Source organism: Cololabis saira, chromosome 9, assembly GCF_033807715.1.
Source record: "Cololabis saira isolate AMF1-May2022 chromosome 9, fColSai1.1, whole genome shotgun sequence".
Taxonomy (NCBI): domain Eukaryota; kingdom Metazoa; phylum Chordata; class Actinopteri; order Beloniformes; family Belonidae; genus Cololabis; species Cololabis saira.
In genome coordinates, this window is record NC_084595.1 from 36,567,847 (window position 1) to 36,587,102 (window position 19,256).

At 38.0% G+C, this 19,256-nt stretch overlaps 1 protein-coding gene across 2 annotated transcripts; it reads right to left on the reverse strand.

Moving 5' to 3' along the window:
• Nucleotides 1-398: 398 nt before the first annotated feature.
• On the reverse strand, nt 399-16,305 carry ap3s1 (adaptor related protein complex 3 subunit sigma 1). 2 transcript variants are annotated; one of them, XM_061729422.1, is made up of 7 exons: nt 15,991-16,305; nt 9,753-9,844; nt 8,891-9,002; nt 8,715-8,786; nt 7,715-7,822; nt 6,279-6,320; nt 1,141-1,269 (listed from the first exon to the last, which is right to left on the reverse strand). In XM_061729422.1, the coding sequence occupies exons 1-6, from the start codon at nt 16,057-16,059 to the stop codon at nt 6,285-6,287; spliced, it is 489 nt and encodes a 162-aa protein (XP_061585406.1). In that variant the 5' UTR covers nt 16,060-16,305; the 3' UTR covers nt 1,141-1,269; nt 6,279-6,284. The 2 variants fall into 2 exon arrangements, with proteins under 2 accessions (XP_061585405.1, XP_061585406.1); XM_061729421.1 differs by lacking the exon at nt 6,279-6,320 and having other exon boundaries at nt 399-1,269; nt 15,991-16,303.
• Between the last annotated feature and the right edge of the window lie 2,951 nt (nt 16,306-19,256).

The following is a 19,256-nucleotide window of genomic DNA, read 5'->3' on the forward strand; positions in this document are numbered from 1 at the left end:
CGGAAGAAAACTATGACTAGATCCTTTTGGGGCCTGTGTGTTGGGGTCTCTTTGAATTGAGATTCCGCCACAGAGATGCCATCAGGATGAGCATTTTGTATTGTGGACCCCCCACCACATTTTTACACTTTAGAACATACAGGAGAATCAGGCTACGCCCACTACTGTACAATATAAAACCTACATTAATGCTTGGTTCCAAAGGTGGTCAAAGTTGCTAACATTATTTCTTTACTACATGGCACTTATTGACCTGCTAAAGCTGTCACATGCAGTGTCAAACAAGATATTAGAAGCTGTAATGGAAATGCATGGCAAGTATACAATTTGTGTATGTCAAATACATACTAATAATATAAAATAGTACTACAAGTGGGGACAAATAATAACAATGCAGGTTGATTTTAAAGAATTTATTGTTGAAAAAGAAAAAGAAAAAAAATCATGCACAGCTGAAAATTAAGATAAATTGTTGATAAAACATAACTTAAAATATTTAGCATACAAACAAGAAAAAACAAAGAAAAAATAAACTGCATATATATATATATATATATATATATATATATATATATATATATATATATATGTAATTTATTTAATCACACAGCATACAGTATCTGTAATGTTATATAATAATATTCAGCATTTTATAACTTAACACTGCGACAGACCTTCTGCAGTTTTGGAACAGTTTCATTTACTTTTCTCCGATGATTGATTTCTCCAGTCTGCGATAACCAAACGAGTAAAACTTTCCAAAACCACACATGCCTGCCATCATGCTCCCTCTTTTTGAACAAACACCTGCATAAGTGAAATAATTTCAGTTACAAACTGCTGCAGACCTGTCCTGGAGGAGCTGAATGTAATGAGACAAACCAAAGTGAGGCAGAAGAAATGTACCACTGATAAATAAATACTTATTTTTCCTTCCAAACAAGAAACAAAAACAAACAAGAAAAAAATACACATCAGAAACATTCTTGAACATGAAAAACAAAGATATAGTACCAGAAGAAAAAGGAATGTGAAATCACTCAGTACGTTTGAAGATGAAGAGTTTTGATAAAAGTATTTGAGGTGTCGGTAAACAGGTTGTTTTATGGTAAACATTAGCTGACATCTGTAGATTCAAGACTATTTGAAGGAGGGTAAATTTGGCACTTTTATGCTGATGTCACCAATGTTGATGTTTCTGGGCATTTCCGGGAGGTTCATGTTCTTTACAGCTGATACGGCACGAGCAGGCGCTCCTGCAATGCCGGCCTGTACAAACACACACACGTACACACACACGGAGAGTTGATAAGATACAAACCAGTGAAGCAAAACACAGGCTATTCACTACAAGACACCCAACAGTGAACACTGGAAACACACACAAACACAGCTCAAACACACCACAAAAAAGTGCTAAACAGAGAACTGGACGGAAAACAGTCAACAGCTGACAAAATGCAGAAGCACTGAGACAGACAACATATGCAAATGTACATTCAGATGCCTTTATAGCTTCATATGCAAATGCATTATTTCTTTCTAAGAAAGATGAACATCACAACCAGAGCCAATTAAGAGTTCGATTGTGAGGACACACTGAACTAGTCTTCTCATTCACTAATTCTGATGTACTGAGCACTACTGGACATTCATCAAATGGACAAAAAGGCAGCATTGCTTGGAAAGTGAACCTACCAGACTCTTGAGGACCAATAAGGGCAAAAATGCGAGGAGAGAATTGGGGTAAAGCAGAAAAATGGATTTGGATATGAAGATGGAAATGATACTTGGATTGATTGGTTTGAATAGAAATGTATGTATTAAAGTATTATCCATATTAATACAGGTCATACTGTACCTCCACTGGGTCAGATTATACTTCTGGAGAGCCTGCACATGACTGTAGCGACTGTTTCTCTATTTTCTAATATGGTGCCATGTGCACAAATATTATGTTGTTTCTGATGATATGAGAAGGTTGCGAGTGTACTGGTGCTAAACTACTACTCTCAGGGACAAAAGGAGGCACTAAACTCTAACACAGTGAATCTCAATGTTGAAATGTACAACAGAAGAACTTAGTCTTTGAGAAAAGGCAGGCACTAAACTCTAACACAGTGAATCTCAATGTTGAAATGTACAACAGAAGAACTTAGTCTTTGAGAAAAGGCAGGGAGAAAGTAGATTTTCTGGAACAATTAAACATCTGTAGAGAGTTAAGGATTTGCAGTTTTGTCTGAAGTGGGAGAAACATTTGAGAGTGACTGTAGTTAGAGTGCTCCTGGGTGAATCTTTAGCAGACAGACCCAAAAATGTTTCAAACAAAAAGAGCTGTACTCTAAAGACATGTAGGCAAAAGACAGTACCTCCTCTTTTAATCCTGCGTGGTGTTTTTAATATGCATAAACACAGATATAATATATTATATATATATATATATATATATATATATATATATTAGCAGCCTGCCACTATTAGGTAAACAAGTACACTTTCTGTGTGCCACCTGGGTACAAGTGGAAGACAAGTTGTATTTTGAGCAATATTTAAAAAATTTGAGGAAATGATATTGAACATTGCAATATAATTGCAATAAACTTCCCTTCAGGGACTAATAAAGTATTTTGGAACTGAATTAAACTGAATATGGAATTATACCTTGTTGTCATAATCACGGTTGAGTTGTTATCATATTGTACACATCAGTGTATCAACTTATTAATTATATCATATTATTGCTGTTAAAAGTGAATTTATAACGTGTTGACTCATGAGGTACTTGAAATTGCTCTTATGCTTTTCTCATTTTTTTTCTTTTGTGGCTTTATTTTTTGTTAAAAAAAAGTTAAAAGTTGTTATTCATCTAAAACTGTATATGCAAGACCCGACTATGATCAGATGTTTTATTTTCTTAAACCCCCATACACAATCAAAGGATTAAAAGAAGTGGTTCTAACTTTTGCACATGGCTGTTCAATATCTATGTGTGAAACACATGGAAATTAATACCCTTATAATTTACAAGCAATGCAAGTATGTCTGGGCATGAGGATGAATCCACTTTATGTTGAGGTTATTTGAATTGGCCGTTTGTTTAAAAGTGGATTCCTTCCTCTGCCAGAAATCAAGGAGACTGGTGTTACGAAAGGACGACGACAGTGCTGTTAAATGAAAGGAATGCTGATGCAGCACATGGGCTTAGTATTCAGGACTCAGACTCGAGAATGTTTTTTTCTCCTCACAGTGGGTTACTAGGAAGCTAGTGCACAAGGCCTTATCAGAGGGGTCTTTAACCAAAACTGTGTGACTAATACACACTGACATACCGAGACCAGCTGTGAAACACATGACCTTGGGTTGAGTTTCTTTACTGTGAAAGTTAGAGGCCTTTAAAAGCCTGAAGCTGCATAGCGTCTCGTGTTTGAGGGACATAGTAGCTAAATACTCTGTTTTTAATGCCGTTTAAAGACAAACTATGTGCACTTCAGAAAAGTTCAGCATTTTCCGAAATATGCTTATCAACATTAATGGAGTCTTAATGACAAAATGTTGCAATGTACATGTTGCAATTCCAGTCAGCAGTTTAGCACAGAGACTGCAAAAATTCAAATAAAATGGTTCAGTTAGACACATGTTTATCTGTGAGAAAATACACCTGCCTTTGACATTATTTCACAACATACTCGACTTCCTCAATGAAACACAATGTTCTTGTCAATGGTCCTAGCCAGCACATCTGGTCTAAACATAAAAAAATAAAAATCCCGCCCCTTTAAAGCTCACTGGGAAAACTATGAGCAGAATATGGCCATTTCTGAAATCACATACCACTAGTACGTCGTAATTTTTCTGAAATGTTCAGCATATTATAACGTTTGAGAACAACAGGACCGAAGTGGAAAAATCTCCGGTATGCAGCTGGCCAGTCTACCTTGTATCCCACAATGCAATGGGCCACTGCAGCGATCAGTGGGTGGCTGGGCCTTGGCTGGACTAGTAACAACATATCTCTGCCAGCCAAATCTATTACGACACTTCATCCTCTCCAAACTTCAGGTTTCGTAAGACTGACATTCCAGCATTCTGAAATGTCTGGAAAATTAAACCAGACCGATTTAGCCAGCAACTGCAAAACAAAATCAAATCTACTCTGGTGGACAATTGTCCTGGTCAAACTAAAATAACTTGTTCTTACAAATCAACAGGCTCAGATCATCATGGAAAAAAACCTGACAGCTTCTCACAGGAGACTCGAATAAAACACCCCAGTGCAATCTCTTTGAAGTTCAAGTATGCTTTCAAACACGCTTTCAACTTCCCAACAGCAGTGAACTGATTTTTATTTCAAGCATTTATTCGTTCATTTCCAAGCTTCCACTGACTACCTTTGGGGGATTCTGACACAGTCTCTACAAAGCATCTCTACAAATGGATGAAAACACTTTTGTCCAACCACTGTGTAAGCAGTGAAGACTTTTCTATGGATGACTGTTGCCAGTGAAATAACAGACTGTAAGAAAAAACAAATCCTAGTAAAGTGTCTTTTCCTTTTCTTAACGGCACCCTGTTGGCCAGGAGTCGGCAAGAACAACAGCATCACGACGCAAACAAGAACATTCCCTTTGATATGGATAGTCCCTTCCTGTGTTCGCATTCTAAATATTTTTATCCCTACTAATCATTTAGTATTTTCACACATGGCTGATGTCTCCATGCTAAACTGACGTGACACTAAAGGCTCTATTTTCTTACGGTATACTCAAATGATAATAAGCATATTTCCAAATATTTAAGCTGGAGAAAAGTTGCCAGTCTGATGTGAAACTAATCAAATAAAACATATTGACTTTATATTTTTGAGGTTGCAATGTAACACAGGAAATAAAAACCTGTTTTAAAAATCAAACTAAATATATAGAGAGGAATCATTTAAATTCCTGGAGATGAACAATACAACAGAAACACCTGACATAAACAGTGTATATAATTAATCACTACAAACTGTAGAGAATGTGAAGTGACGTCGAGGCATGTTGCATGCGTAGATGGTACTCATTTTGTTACCTGCACTTGATACTGTTGTTTTCTGGTTTGTTTTTCTTTAGTTTGCCCAAAAGGTTTGAAAAAATGTTCAAATCATTAAAAAGGGGGAAGAAAGGCTGCCTTTCCTGTTTTTTTTTATTTTTTATGTAAGGAACCTTGAATTGCCTTGTTGCTGAAATGTGCTCTACAGGTAAACCTGGCTTGCCTGTATGAGTCAGGTTCTGCCTGTTAATGGGAAGTTTTTCCTTTCCAGTCGCCTGGTGTTTGCTCAGGACGGGGCACCGTGTTGGAGTAAAGTTTTGATGCCATCCGTTGGGCTTGTTGGCTTTGTATTAAAAGGGCTACTTTGGAACGGGTTGAATTGTATTGTTGAAGTGCATCGCATGAGATGACTATCGTCATTGATTTGGCACTTTATAAATAAAGCTGAATTGAAATGAAGAAAGGTTGAGAGACAATGGATCTTACAAAAAGCTTTCTTCTTTTTTGCTCACTTATTAAAGTAAATAAATTATTTTTAATTTGGTAATCCCTTCAACGAATAATCAGTTTCCAATACCAGTCACATTATTAATTATAAAGATTTTTTGATCTTGGAAATGATAAAAAAAGGAACATTATTACTTATCTTTGAAAATTGGATATAATTTCTTTAGCCGTATTGCAATTAAGCATCTATGATATGCTTTGGCCGCTAAATGAACCCCTCTCCAGTGGAGTGGGGTTCATCATTTAACCACTGTTTTGCTGTTTCTTAATGTGCAGTGGACAGATATGTTAAGCTTTTAGTTACGAGGTGTAGAAATGAACTGGTTTTGATTGTGGAGGTCCTGTGTGCCACATACTCCTGCACTGTGCTGAACTGGAAGGGCAATGAGGAGTCTAAACAAACCCAGATGTCAACTTCAAATTCTCTGCTGCCCGGTAAATGATCAGAGTTCACTCAGAACCTAACTAACCAAATCCAAATTAAATATCCAACAGACAATAATTGGGGATTGAGGTATTTTGTCAGGTATTTCCTTTATTTTGTTCATCCCACGCAGCAACAGGAGGGTGGAGGAGCACTGAGCTCTGAGTTCAGGGGACAAACTGCCATGTTTTTGGGTCTGCCATGAAAGATTCCTACTGTTTGTTAGTTTCTAATTACATGAAGGGCCATGTGGAGAGACTCAAAAAGGGGAGTAAACTTCAGTTAAAGTTACAGTATTTGGTTGTAAATTTAGCAGTACCTGTGTCTACCTGTCCTGCCTGGTAGACTGAAAGATAAACGTCTGTAAAGAGAGAGAAGAATGGAAAGAACTGGACAGGGTCAGGAAAAAGAGGAATGAGGAATGTTAAAGCAGATTAAAAGTAATTACAGTTTATCTCCACAGAAAGTGAAAGGACCTATCATACACCACATCTTTAAACTCAAATGTGATATTTTTCTTATTCCACAAGATATTTTTATTGCCACAGAATTACAGATACTGATTTAAAAGATTCTGTTTCATAAAATAAGAGCAATTCTACTTGGACTTTGCCTGTTTGGCAAAAGGACAGCTTGGTCCTTGTTTTGCAGGCATGTCTCTTTATAAATGAAGAGTCCCACTTTCAATTAGCATCAGGGTGAAAAACAAACTCTGTGGTCTACGATAGGTCCAAGAGGAAGGAGACAGGGCAGCTCCGATGATGGAGGAACAGTAAAACACTCTTCTTACAAAATATCAAATCGGATAAGAAGATTCTGTTTGGTTGAAAGCACACAATGCAGGTGAGATTTTTACAAAAATTTACTGTGTTAAGTCTTTTAAAAGTTATAATGTTAGGGCACACAATTGATTAAATACCCATAAAAAACAGTCACTATGTGAATTTAAGCTCAGGGAAATAATTAAAAAAAAAAAAAAGGTTAGTTTCTGATTTAAAACTATGCATCGTTCCCAAAAAACACCAACTTGGTGTAAAGAAACAGATGCAATTTCTTAGTTTTGATGTGTAGACAAAGCCAAATCATCAGCACTGTTAGGTTTTACCGTAATACAATCAAATACTGAAATGCAAACTGAGAGGGGGAAAAGGGGTGGTTAAATTGTCTCTGGCTGTCTGTCTATTGAAAGCTATCAAAAACAGTCAATGAAAGTTCATCTGCTGGCAGAAGCTGTATGAAAAACATAGCGATGTACTTGCATAGCACAAATATCTTAGCTAAGACACTGGCTTGGAGATGTGACACATCTGGATTTTATTTTTTTTATTTTAAAGTGTTTAATCCAACATGAATAGCATCTAAAACCCCATTTTGCTGACAATAATGAGCATGTTGCTGTATGTCAAATTTAGATGAGAAGGAATATTCAATAATAACATATTATGGAGGTACACTGGACAGTGGTGGAGTTAAATCTGTGCAGGCGTGATGTACAATGCTCCAATTAATTACTGTGGGTGAACGGCAGAGACAACTGTGTCAAGTTTGATCTGCGTTGAGAGCCGCGCAGCAGCGAGAGGAGAGGCCAGGAAAGAGCACAAACACTCAAGAGTGGGTAGGGAGCATCCACAAAGTCACTGAAGAGTAGCATGCATGGTGCAGCATACACACATGCCTGCATACTGTACACGATACCTCCGAGGTCAGAGGTGGAAACGGGTCGCACGCGCGGAAGAGCGGCAGGGACGCGCTTACCTCGGACTTCTCCATCTTGTTTTGGGCATCCACCTGCATGATGATTTCATTCATGTTGGTCTCCAGGACCATCCCGCCCATCACCATCTCTGCCAGAATATTTTGGACCTATAAAAAAAACAAAAAAACACAAAGTCGGCTTTTTTTGACTCACAAAAATGTTATGGCAGAGGTACATCTTTGATTAAGGTTTTATATGGTCTTGCTAGAAAACTCTTACATCATGTTGGTAACAGCTGAAATCAATTTGATTGGGTTTATTTTCTTAGTTAATTAAACAGATTTCTTTTTAAATTGAATGAGTTCTTTCTCTACTGACTCTTTAAGTGTGATATAACGTTAAGGTGACTTAACAGCAACTTATGTAACCCTGACATCTGTGTGGTTAAGTTCAGAGAGAAACAACTTCTATATCTATACATGTTTATAAACTGTGGCACATGAAATGAAATATATATACACTAATACAGGACTGTCTCAGAAAATTAGAATATTGTGATTTTCTGTAATGCAATTAAAAAAACAAAAATGTCATACATTCTGGATTCATTACAAATCAACTGAAATATTGCAAGCCTTTTATTATTTTAATATTGCCGATCATGGCTTACAGCTTAAGAAAACTCAAATATCCTATCTAAAAAAATTTGAATATTCTGGGAATATTAATCTTAAACTGTAAACAATAATCAGCAATATTAAAATAATAAAAGGCTTGCAATATTTCAGTTGATTTGTAATGAATCCAGAATGTATGACTTTTTTTTTTTTTTTTCGGCTCCAAACAGTAACCAGTACTGTATTTAAGTTAAAATAAAAACATGCCAGCAGTTACGCAGCATGTTTCAACCCATTATGGGTCTTTAAATGAGGAAAACAATATACAGTAAGAAAAACTAATAACCATCGAGGGAAATTACTGCAAAAATGACACAGTAATCTCTAGACGCAATCATTTTATGAACATGTTACATCACAGAGATAAAAGAATATTTTCTACCTTGTCTACATGGAAAATTAAGTCAAGTTCACAGACATTCTCAAAGCATTTGTCCAGCGTCTCCACAAATACCTAAAAATGGGGAAGAAAAGAGAAGAAAAGAAAGCGTAACGCAAAAGAAACTCTACAGCCAACCTGAGAACAAGTGGTGAACACGGTGACTTCCAGCATTTTACCTGGATTAAGTCTAAAATTCCTAGTTCACTCTCTGAAGAGTCGACGCAAAACACAAAGTACAATGTGGCGTAGTGTCTGTAGATCAGCTTGTAGTCTGACCCTCCGATCAACCTGAAACAAATGGGGACAAGGAGACTGTTAGAAGAACACCTGCTCAGGGTTCACTTAACACTCCTAAGGTTTTCTGCTGTAAATCTCAAGAAGTTTGTCATTAAACTCAACACAAACAAGGTGAAGTTAATCCTGAAACAGACTGAACACTTTACAACGAGCTGTGCATGACTGTGCTCCCACAAACAATTAAAATTCAAGAAAAACAGGATGTTTTTTTAGATAAAGGTGTAAAGATATGACGCCAGATAAACTTATATGAGAAGATATGAAGCTCTAAAAGCCCGTTCCTTGCTGGGTTTGATAAAAAATTAGTGAATGCAATTCTCTTACCACAAGTAGTGTCACAACCCTGACTAAATCTTGTGTGCTCACTCAAGAGGAACTGTGATTTTTTTTTAAATAATCGTTTACCCTGCAGAGTCAATGTTGAAATGCTGGCATTTTTTCTTTATTGGTTAATATTTGTGATATTTGATTTCACTCAAACAGTGTTGAGGAGAAAAAGCACAAGAACAAAAGAGAGAAGTGGAGTTTGAGGCAGTAAAATGACACCCAGTTCCACACCCATGAATGATAAATGACGATCGATTTCCTTTCACCATGACTTCTGAGCTCTCCTTTCTTGACTGAAAAGAATTCTGTTGCAAGAATGCAAATCTTCAACAGGACTAACTTTCATCTCTTGCGTTTTAGTTAGTCGCTTTCCTAGAAACAGTCCCACGCAAATGCAAACTCCTGTCAACTTACATTCCTCCTTCTAGGAAATTGCAGACATTTTCATCTCTTTTCGACACCAAGTGGAAGGTTTCCCTGATGATCTGTTGCTCTGTGTCTTCATTCTGCAGGATGAATGAGGAAATGGAGGCTGTTAAGCAAAGAGGAATGGTAAACATCTCCAGTGAGCCATTTCATTACGGGTTGTCGGTATGAAAATGAATAATTCACCTGTCGTTCTGGAACACGAGTATTGACGGAGTAAACACGTGCTTTTGTCTGTTTTATTTAAAAGCACCAAGATGTCGTCTCCGCCTAAGTTTACTAGTTTACCCATCACCCACACACACACTAATTTTTGGTAATTTATTTGTAATGTATTTATTTATCTCTTGTTTTGATTTGATTTGATTTTTGATTTGTTTATTTGCACAACATAAAAAAACGGTACAAAAGTTTAAATGTACATAAAAAAGCATGAAAATATGTGCAGGTGAGAAAGGAAGCCCTAAATGGGCTTATTCAAAGTTCTCACCAGGAAAAAATACATTGTATTGAAATAATAGCAATCGTAGCAATAGCAATAATATCTCTTGTACTTTGGACTATTCACCCAAGCTACACTGTCTGAACATGTCTTCCTAAATGTGTGTAATTTGTGTATGCATGTCTGAATGTCTGTGAGTTGAGAGTCAGTTATCTACTGTTAAGTGTCTATCCATCTATCTATCTATCTATGATGTTATGTCATAGCTTGCCAGTAGACATAATTCAGTTTAAAATCTTAAATATCCCTAGGGATGATTGAATTAAGTCTTTTGCATTTGAGATATATATGTGACATTATTGAAATTCCAATGAATATGCTAATTTAATGTACAGGAGAAAACCTCTAAAAACACATTCTCTGCCATTTTTACATGGCCCCAATAATCAAAATCTCACCAAAGGGTTGCTAAAGCCCTCTCAGATAATAACTGTTCAACGTGCTCAAGGAGAGAGGGAGAGTGATCGCTACGCCGTTGGCTGGAAGGCTAAACAGGACATCTGACGCCGAATACAAAAGCAGAAGCATTAACAAACAAGTGGCTAAAATGCTACAAACAAGCACCACATTGAGACAGAAAAACAATCCAAAGTTTAAACCTCTACTGTTGTTTTGTTTGAGGCTTTAAAACAAAATAAAACTGGTAAATGCCCTTTTCTGGTGCACAATCACCTCCTCAATTCAAGATGACTAACTCAATGTCATACACGTACTGAATACGTGATATACATACAAAAAATACCACAAGTACTAAAAATATACAGTGGGGCAAAAAAGAATTTAGTCAGACATCAGTTGTGCAAGTTCTCCCACTTAAAAAGATGAGAGAGGCCTGTAATTTTCATCATAGGTAACTTCAACTATGAGAGACAGAATGGGGGAAAGAATCGGGAAAATCACATTGTCTGATTTTTAAAGAATGTATTTGCAAATTATAGTGGAAAATAAGTTTTTGGTCAATAATAAAAGTTAATCTCAATACTCTGTTATATACCCTTAGTTGGCAATGACAGAGGTCAAACGTTTTCTGTAAGTCTTCACAAGGTTTTCACACAATGACTATGTTTACATGCAGTCAAAATTCGGGTTATTGCTAATAATCCGGTTACTGAAACATTCGGGATATTCCGTTTACATGCGTGAGCAAACAGGGTTATCCCTGTTTACATGGTAATTAATCATTCGGGATATCCCGATCAAACCAGCGACGCGCGGAGAACGTGATGACGCAATTCCCGTCATTTCCACTTCTTCTTCCTGTATCCAAATTCAAAACAAATGCTGCTTCGCGCAACTTTTCGCTCACCTTCTTGTAAATCTCGCTATCCCCGTACTTTCTACCGTCTACAAATGCCAAAATGTTCATATCCTTCATTACATTTATGAAGTGATTAGTTTCCTCCTCACTTCAAAAGTGTGGCGTGGTCTTGCGTTTCTCCGTGTTTATAAGAACTTCCTGGACTCAAAAGACCAGGATTCCTGCGCAGAAAACAAATTCATGTTCCGTTTGATCGGGATATTCCGTTTGGCGTTTATATGACCGAATATTCGGGTTTTAAGAGGAGTAACCCAGGGGTAATATAATAAAAAAAATTCGGGTTATTCAAAGGGGTTATTGGTGTTTACATGGCCGTGCAAATTCGGGTTATTGCCAATATTCGGGTTTTATAAGGGTTATTGAGTGCATGTAAACGCAGTCACTGTTGCTGGTATTTTGGCCCGTTCCTCCATGCAGATCTCCTCTAGAGCAGTGATGTTTTGGGGCTGTCGCTGGGCAACACGGACTTTCAACTCCCTCCAAAGATTTTCTATGTGGTTGAGATCTGGAGACTGGCTAGGCCACTCCAGGACCTTGAAAGGTTTCTTACGAAGTCACTCCTTCGTTGCCCTGGCGGTGTGTTTGGATCATTGTCATGATGAAAGACCCAGCCACGTTTCATCTTCAATGCCCTGCTGATGGAAGGTGGTTTTCACTCAAATCTCACGATACATGGCCCCCTTCATCTTTCCCTACATGGATCAGTCGTCCTGGTCCCTTTGCAGAAAAACATCCCCAAAGCATGATGTTTCCACCCCCATGCTTCACAGTAGGTTTGGTGTTCTTTGGATGCAACTCAGCTTTCTTTCTCCTCCAAACACGACAAGTTGTGTTTCTACCAAAAAGTTCTATTTTGGTTTCATCTGACCGTATAACATTCTCCCAATCCTCTTCTGCATCATCCAAATGCTCTCTAGCAAACTTCAGACGGGCCTGGACATGTACTGGCTTCAGCAGGGGGAAACGTCTGGCTCTGCAGGATCTGATTCCCTGGCAGCGTAGTGTGTTACTGATGACTTTGTCATGACTGACTGACTTTGTTACTCTGGTCCCAGCTCTGCAGGTCATTCACTAGGTCCCCGTGTGGTTCTGGGATTTTTACTCACCGTTCTTGTGATCATTTTTACCCCACGGGGTGAGATCTTGGTGGAGCCCCAGATTGAGGGAGATTATCATGGTCTTGTATGTCTTCCATTTTCTAATAATTGCTCCCACAGTTGATTTCTTCACACCAAGCTGCTTACCTATTGCAGATTCAGTCTTCCCAGCCTGGTGCAGGTTTACAATTCTGTTTCTCACGTCCTCACGGAGTTTGTAGTGTGAGTGTTTGAGGTTGTGGACAGGTGTCTTTTATACTGATAACCAGTTAAAACAGGTGGCATTAATACAGGAAACGAGTGGAGGACAGAGGAGCCTCTTAAATAAGTAGTTATAGGTCTGTGAAAGCCAGAAATCTGGCTTGTTTGTAGGTAACCAAATACTTATTTTACCCAGGAATTTACCAATTAATTCAGTAAAAATCCTACATGTGATTTCCTGGAACCCCCCCCCCATTCTGTCTCTATCTGTACCTATGATGAAAATGACAGGCCTCTCTCATCTTTTTAAGTGGGAGAACTTGCACAGTTGGTGGCTGACTAAATACTTTTTTGCCCCACTGTATATGTTAATCACACATACAGTAAGTGTAGACAGTTAAGCTAAAGATTGTATTGATACCCTGTATGCATTAATAATCCTATAAGGATTTGATATCATTCCAGCTGTATTTTAATCTGAAAATCATTTATTATTCATAGACATCCTGCACTTGTGTTTACAAGAGGAGTTACAATCTTTACACACATGATCTGTTATACTAGAAACAATTAATTACATGTAAAATCCAAAGAAAACATTCAAACCCACTTCAGCTTAAACTTGTATTACTACTTATTTAATACAACCAACTACTGCAGCCAGCAGAGCGCAAGGATAACATACCAAACATCAGCTACTTGAGGAAACAGTCGAGCATGATATGAATGAAGATTTTGTTTGAGAGATGCCAAAACTATAGATCTTCAAAGTAAAAACAGGTAGCAAGCTGAATGTGGACAAGCGAGGCCGCCTGTCTGCACAGTCAGCTTTGTTCGGGCTGGCAGCTCCTCGTTCAAAGCCGATCCAGATCAGTATTTTCGCCAGGTTGATTGGTTTTGGGTGAGTGGATTTGTAACAGCGTGGGCTTCAATTTGGGAAACTTTGATGAGGAATGCGTGCCCAATGACTCAAGCTCGGAGACGCTGTGCTTCAGTTTCAGCCTCTGGAGTTGAGTCACATTAAGTTACTTGGTGTGATGTACAGATCCTTCATACCAGGGACGAATGTATTTCTCCTGTGTCATTTAATTTTGAGCTTCTAATTGTGTTTACCTGGGCTGACGATAAATGGATTTTAAATTTTATCCCTGATCCAGATGGTCTTTCCAACAAACAGAACAACAAGGCATCAGCTCTGCCTCAACACACACAAAACTTGTCACTTTTTAATATTGTCCCTGCAGCTCCTAACCAAACAACAAACCGAGACCCTGCTTTTACTATAATTTTAGTAAACTGCATGCTGGGGACAGTTTTACAGCTCACGGGACTGCATGAGTGAAATATTATATCCTGCCAGCCTGTAAGTCAACACCTCGGCCTGTAATATAGCAGATGGTGTCTACATATCCTCCTTGCAATCTGATCAATTTTAATTCAACCCTCTAAAACACAATCAATCTAAATAAACGGATTATGTAATATAGAAAAATGCTGTGAGTTATCATTTTCGTTACGTATTCATCTGTTGTTTTCTTTTGAGTAATGAATCTCGATCAATGTTGGAAAATTGTGAAAAACGTTCGCCACAGTTCTCTTAAGTCTATTTTTGTCTGATTAAGATCTCACTGACGCTCTGCTGTGAGCTGTGAGTGTGAAGTACACCACAGACATTCTTGATGCAGTACTATCGCATATACTTGGAGTCCGAGTTCTGCAAATGTACAATCGACTACAGTACCTTTAACACGTTTTGTTTTCCTTTTTTAAATAATCATCCACTTTGGGATTTCAGCACTTGAGTTGGTGTCCTTGAAGGAGTTAAACAAGCTGCGGAGACGTGGCACACCCGACATTTTCCCATGGTTTGTGAAAGCAAATACAACATGCAATTTGCACCGATGCTGTTGTTAGTATTCAGATATTAGGCTCGATGTTGTCTATATAACTGGATCAGGCATTGAATAATGAAAAAGATTCATGAAGCTCAATTAATTAATAGGTTTTCTCCATTACGTTTTCATAAAATGTTATCCAATCTTCATTTAAATCAAACAATTGCCACTGTATTTTAATAATAAATAACACCTGGTACATCTTTATGTATGTAGTAATGTGTTTAGTTATGTTACTATTTATCTGGAGCCTAAAGCTTCAGTCTAATCCACACATTAATAGTATTTAATCAGTATTGGGTATCTCCAATATGCAAAGCAGATAGAAGTATCAGAACTGAAAAAGTAAGATCAGTTTATTACCTAGAGGAGAATGAATCTACCAAGTTAAAAGATGTTAATAAACTATCCAACACCTCAAACTAAATATGCAAATCCTTTTATAGATAGGATTGGTACGTGTTGAACATTTACTGTCACTAAACAGACTGGTTAATCCTGACTGGTTAAAGCCTATCTACCATCACTCAAGCAAAGAACTGAAGTAGATGCATGGTTGGGACGAGGCTGTGACGTCTTGTTAGCGTCATAGCAATATTAATCCAAGGACAGGCGGCATAGAAATACAAATCCAATCAAGAGAGTATTACGTAAGCTGTCATTTATTATTTTCTGACACTGGGCTGAGTTATTGGCAATAAGCTAATAACACCAGCAGTGATGAAATGTTGGAGCACGAGCTGCTCACAAGGGCCTCGCAAGTCATGTGACACAAACACTGAACTCCCTTCATTGTACTTATCATTACAGCTGGATCCTGGTGGGAGGGGACCAAACAAGCACCGATTACACAGACGCAATGTGATTGTCTCGTTTGATTATTGATTGATTGACTATTTGAAAAGGAAACTGTGGTTCAGAGGCGGATCTTATACATCCAGATGTATTTATAACAGCACATCAGTGAAAGACACACACCTCCTCTCTGCAACACAGTTGAATTCCTGTTTCCCAACAACTGACTGGTTGCTCAAATGCACGTGATACAACGTGTTTCATTTTATAATTTGTGCTTTTATTTTGGTCTATTGGTTGCATGAATGCACAGTAGTAATAATAACAATAATAATAACAACAATGATAATAATAAAGAATAATAGTAATAATAATACAAAGAATAAGAATAATAACAATAAATCGGCGTGTTACTCACATAGTGCTCGTAGAATTTAGAAAGCCTTGGTTTCCCGTGGTTGTTGAATATTAAAATAGCTTTTATCATGATTGTAGCTTGGAGCGGAGGGATCAGTCTATGAGAGACAGCTGCTTTTCTCGGCTCCGGTGCTCCCAAACACGAGCGGGATTCAGGGTGTAAATGCCCGTCTAGACGTGAGTTGAGGACGGGATGGCTTAGGGATGGCTGGGGGCGACACGCTGCTACTCCTCCATCGTCTCTTTACGGAAATATTCCACGTCAAGCACCAGTCATGTTCCCTCCGCCTTCTGCTGCTACGGAGGCCGCGGCGGCTCAAGTCTCTGCGGCACAGTTACACGGGGATCACTCGCCTCATCTGCGCAGGCGCGTAATAGGACCACACTAAAATAAAGAACACTGAAAACGTTTATCAAGGAAATCATCTTTGCATTGCGGATTTGTATTTTTTTAGATGTTATAAAACTAAAACAAAAAAAATACATTATTATTATTATTATTATTATTATTATTATTATTATTATTGTCATTATTATTATTATTATTATTATTATTATTATTGTTGTTGTTGTTGTTGTTGTTGTTGTTGTTGTTGTTGTTGTTATTGTTGTTATTATATTGTTATTATTATTATTATTATTAATCAAACACTGTGCAAAATGATAATAATAATAATAATAATAATAATAATAATAATAATAATAATAATAATAATAATAATAATAATAATAATAATAATAATAATAATAATAATAATAACCACAATTATATGCTGTAACAATCCACCTTTCAATAACCATGACGATTTCATACTGCTGCACCTTTCACTTTTAAATTGTATATATGTTAATAAGAGCCATTTGTCTATTATTGTTTGTAACTATTTAAATCTGGGTTCAGTGAGCGAAAAAAAATGAAAACAAATTCCCTGTCTGGCATGTTAATACTTGTCCAATAAAGCTTATTCTATTCTATTCAAAAAAAGTAAACAAATGAATACGGTATACATATGATTTAAACAATGTAAATGTACTGATAGTAAATAAAGATAAACGTTAGAAATTAGCAGTAGGATAAGAAATAAAACATACATAGTAATCTGAACTAGACTAATGAATAAAACTCTATAAGCATAAGGTAGACATATGTCTTAAAGCTTAAAAAAAAAAAAAAAAAAAGCTAGTCCAGAATATTTGTTGAATGGGTGCCAGGTATGTAAAGGTTGTACTTCGTCAGAGGACAGTGGAGGTTACTGAAAAATTATCAATGCACAAAAATGTAAATAGTCCATGTCCACAAACTCTCCTCCTTGCTAAAGGGGACAAGAGTTATACAGACTTGGGTGGGAAGGACCTCCTGTGGTGTTCAGTGATGCTCCTCAGTAGGCTCCATCAGCAACTGAGCGTACGCTGGTGAGATACCAGAGAAGCATGCAAGGGATGAAACGGGCTGTTCTGAATAGTGAAAAGTTTCCTCAGTACTCCCTTCTCTGTCATCTCTACCACAGACTGCTGATCCAGTCCCAGAACAGAACGAGCTCTCATGCATAGTGTTGGTCATATTAATCAGGCTGCCCCAACACACCACGCCATAGAAGATGGTACTGGGCCTGGCTACCTGTGATTGGTAAAACTTCTGCAGCGTGGTTTTGCAGACGTAAAAGTCTTAAGAGTCTTTTTAAAAAGTAGACTCTACCCTGTCCTTTCATGAACAGAGTGTCCATGTCTTTGGTCCTGTCCAGTTTATATCATTGTTGACACCTACAGTAGAAACGTGTAACAGTCCACAGTGTCCACCTCTGCGCTCTTGATTTTGATCACATTAGGAGGTCCTTCGCTTCCTTAAGTCCACCACAAGCTCTTTTGTCTTCTCCATGTTTAACTGTATGTGGTTTAGTTCGCACCACCACTACAAAGCTGCCCACCACTCTCCTATTCTCAGCCTGACGACCTCAGCCCACAATAGCAGAGTCATCTGAAAACCTCTGCAGGTAGCAGGACTGAATACTGTCTGAAGTTTGATGTTAGTGTGAACAGGAATGGAGTACAGTACCGTCCCCTGAGGGGATCCCCTGTGCTGCTCACCACCATGTCCGAAACTGTGTTCCCCAGCCTCAGAATATTGTGGCAAACCTCTGTGGTAGTCGATGTTCCAGGTCACCAGTGCCACATCCTCCTGCATATCCAGTTGCTCCTTCCTCCAGAGGGCAGGTTGCCCTGGAGAAGCACTGGAGAAGTCACAAAACATGACTCACAGTGTTTCCAGTCTCCTCAAGGGATGTGTGGGCTCTGTGCATATGAAAAATATATTGCTGTGTGCCAGTGCCTAAGAGACTTAATGTCAGGTCACATAGAGACTGGAGACCCATAGCACACATGTCACATGTTATGTTATGTTTTGAGAGGACTGTTCTTGGACACTAAATAAAAACAGGTGTGTGATTTCATGAACCCACTCCAATTTGAATATAGAGAGGGAGTAGGTGCAGTCGATGCTCTTCACCTGTTACACAGGGTACACAAACATCTAGCTAAAGATTGCATCTCGCAGATTTATTTTTCTAGAGTTTTTAATGCACGAAAGCCTAATATTTTAGCAGGAAAAGCACCTTCATTTTAACCCTAATCTGTCTGCTATTTTATGGCTCACTGACAATCTCAGAGAACCATGTGGAGGTGTGTTCTGAGGTGTGTTCGACCTGAGGTGTGTTTGATCGCGTGAAGACCACCCCTTGTACAGCTTCTCAATAAGAAGTGATAGGAGTCAGCAGATTCTAATACCTCATTGCTCCATAGAAAGACTTGGGAGGTGCTTTGTTCCTGCTGCAATGACAGTTTTTAACACAAACTGCTGCCCTTGTGTTGATTATTGTTTATGTTTCTTTACTTATGGTTTGAAATCTAGTTTATTTTATTGCTCTATATTAATTAGTAAATGCATGTCCCCCTTGGAAGTAATAAAGTTCATCCTATCCTACCCCATCCAGTCCCAACTGATGCTAACCTATCCCATCCCACCCGATCCCTATCCTATCCTATCCTATCCTATCCTATCCTATCCTATCCTATCCTATCCTATCCTATCATATCCTATCCTATCCTATCCTATCCTATCCTATCATATCCTATCCTATCCTATCCTATCCTGTCCTATCATATCCTATCCTATCATATCCTATCCTATCCTATCCTATCCTATCCTATCCTGTCCTATCATATCTGTCATGACTTAACTTGATTTGACCCAAACAAACCTACAAGTCATTG

Excerpts from the sequence above, each read along its gene's own strand:
- ap3s1 (XM_061729421.1), bottom strand. The coding sequence starts at position 16,059 with ATGATAAAAGCTATTTTAATATTCAACAACCACGGGAAACCAAGGCTT. Across the intron at positions 9,845-15,990 it reads CTAAATTCTACGAGCACTAT|AATGAAGACACAGAGCAACA; the intron begins GTGAGTAACACG and ends TTCATCCTGCAG. Across the intron at positions 1,270-7,714 it reads ACAAGATGGAGAAGTCCGAG|GCCGGCATTGCAGGAGCGCC; the intron begins GTAAGCGCGTCC and ends GTGTTTGTACAG.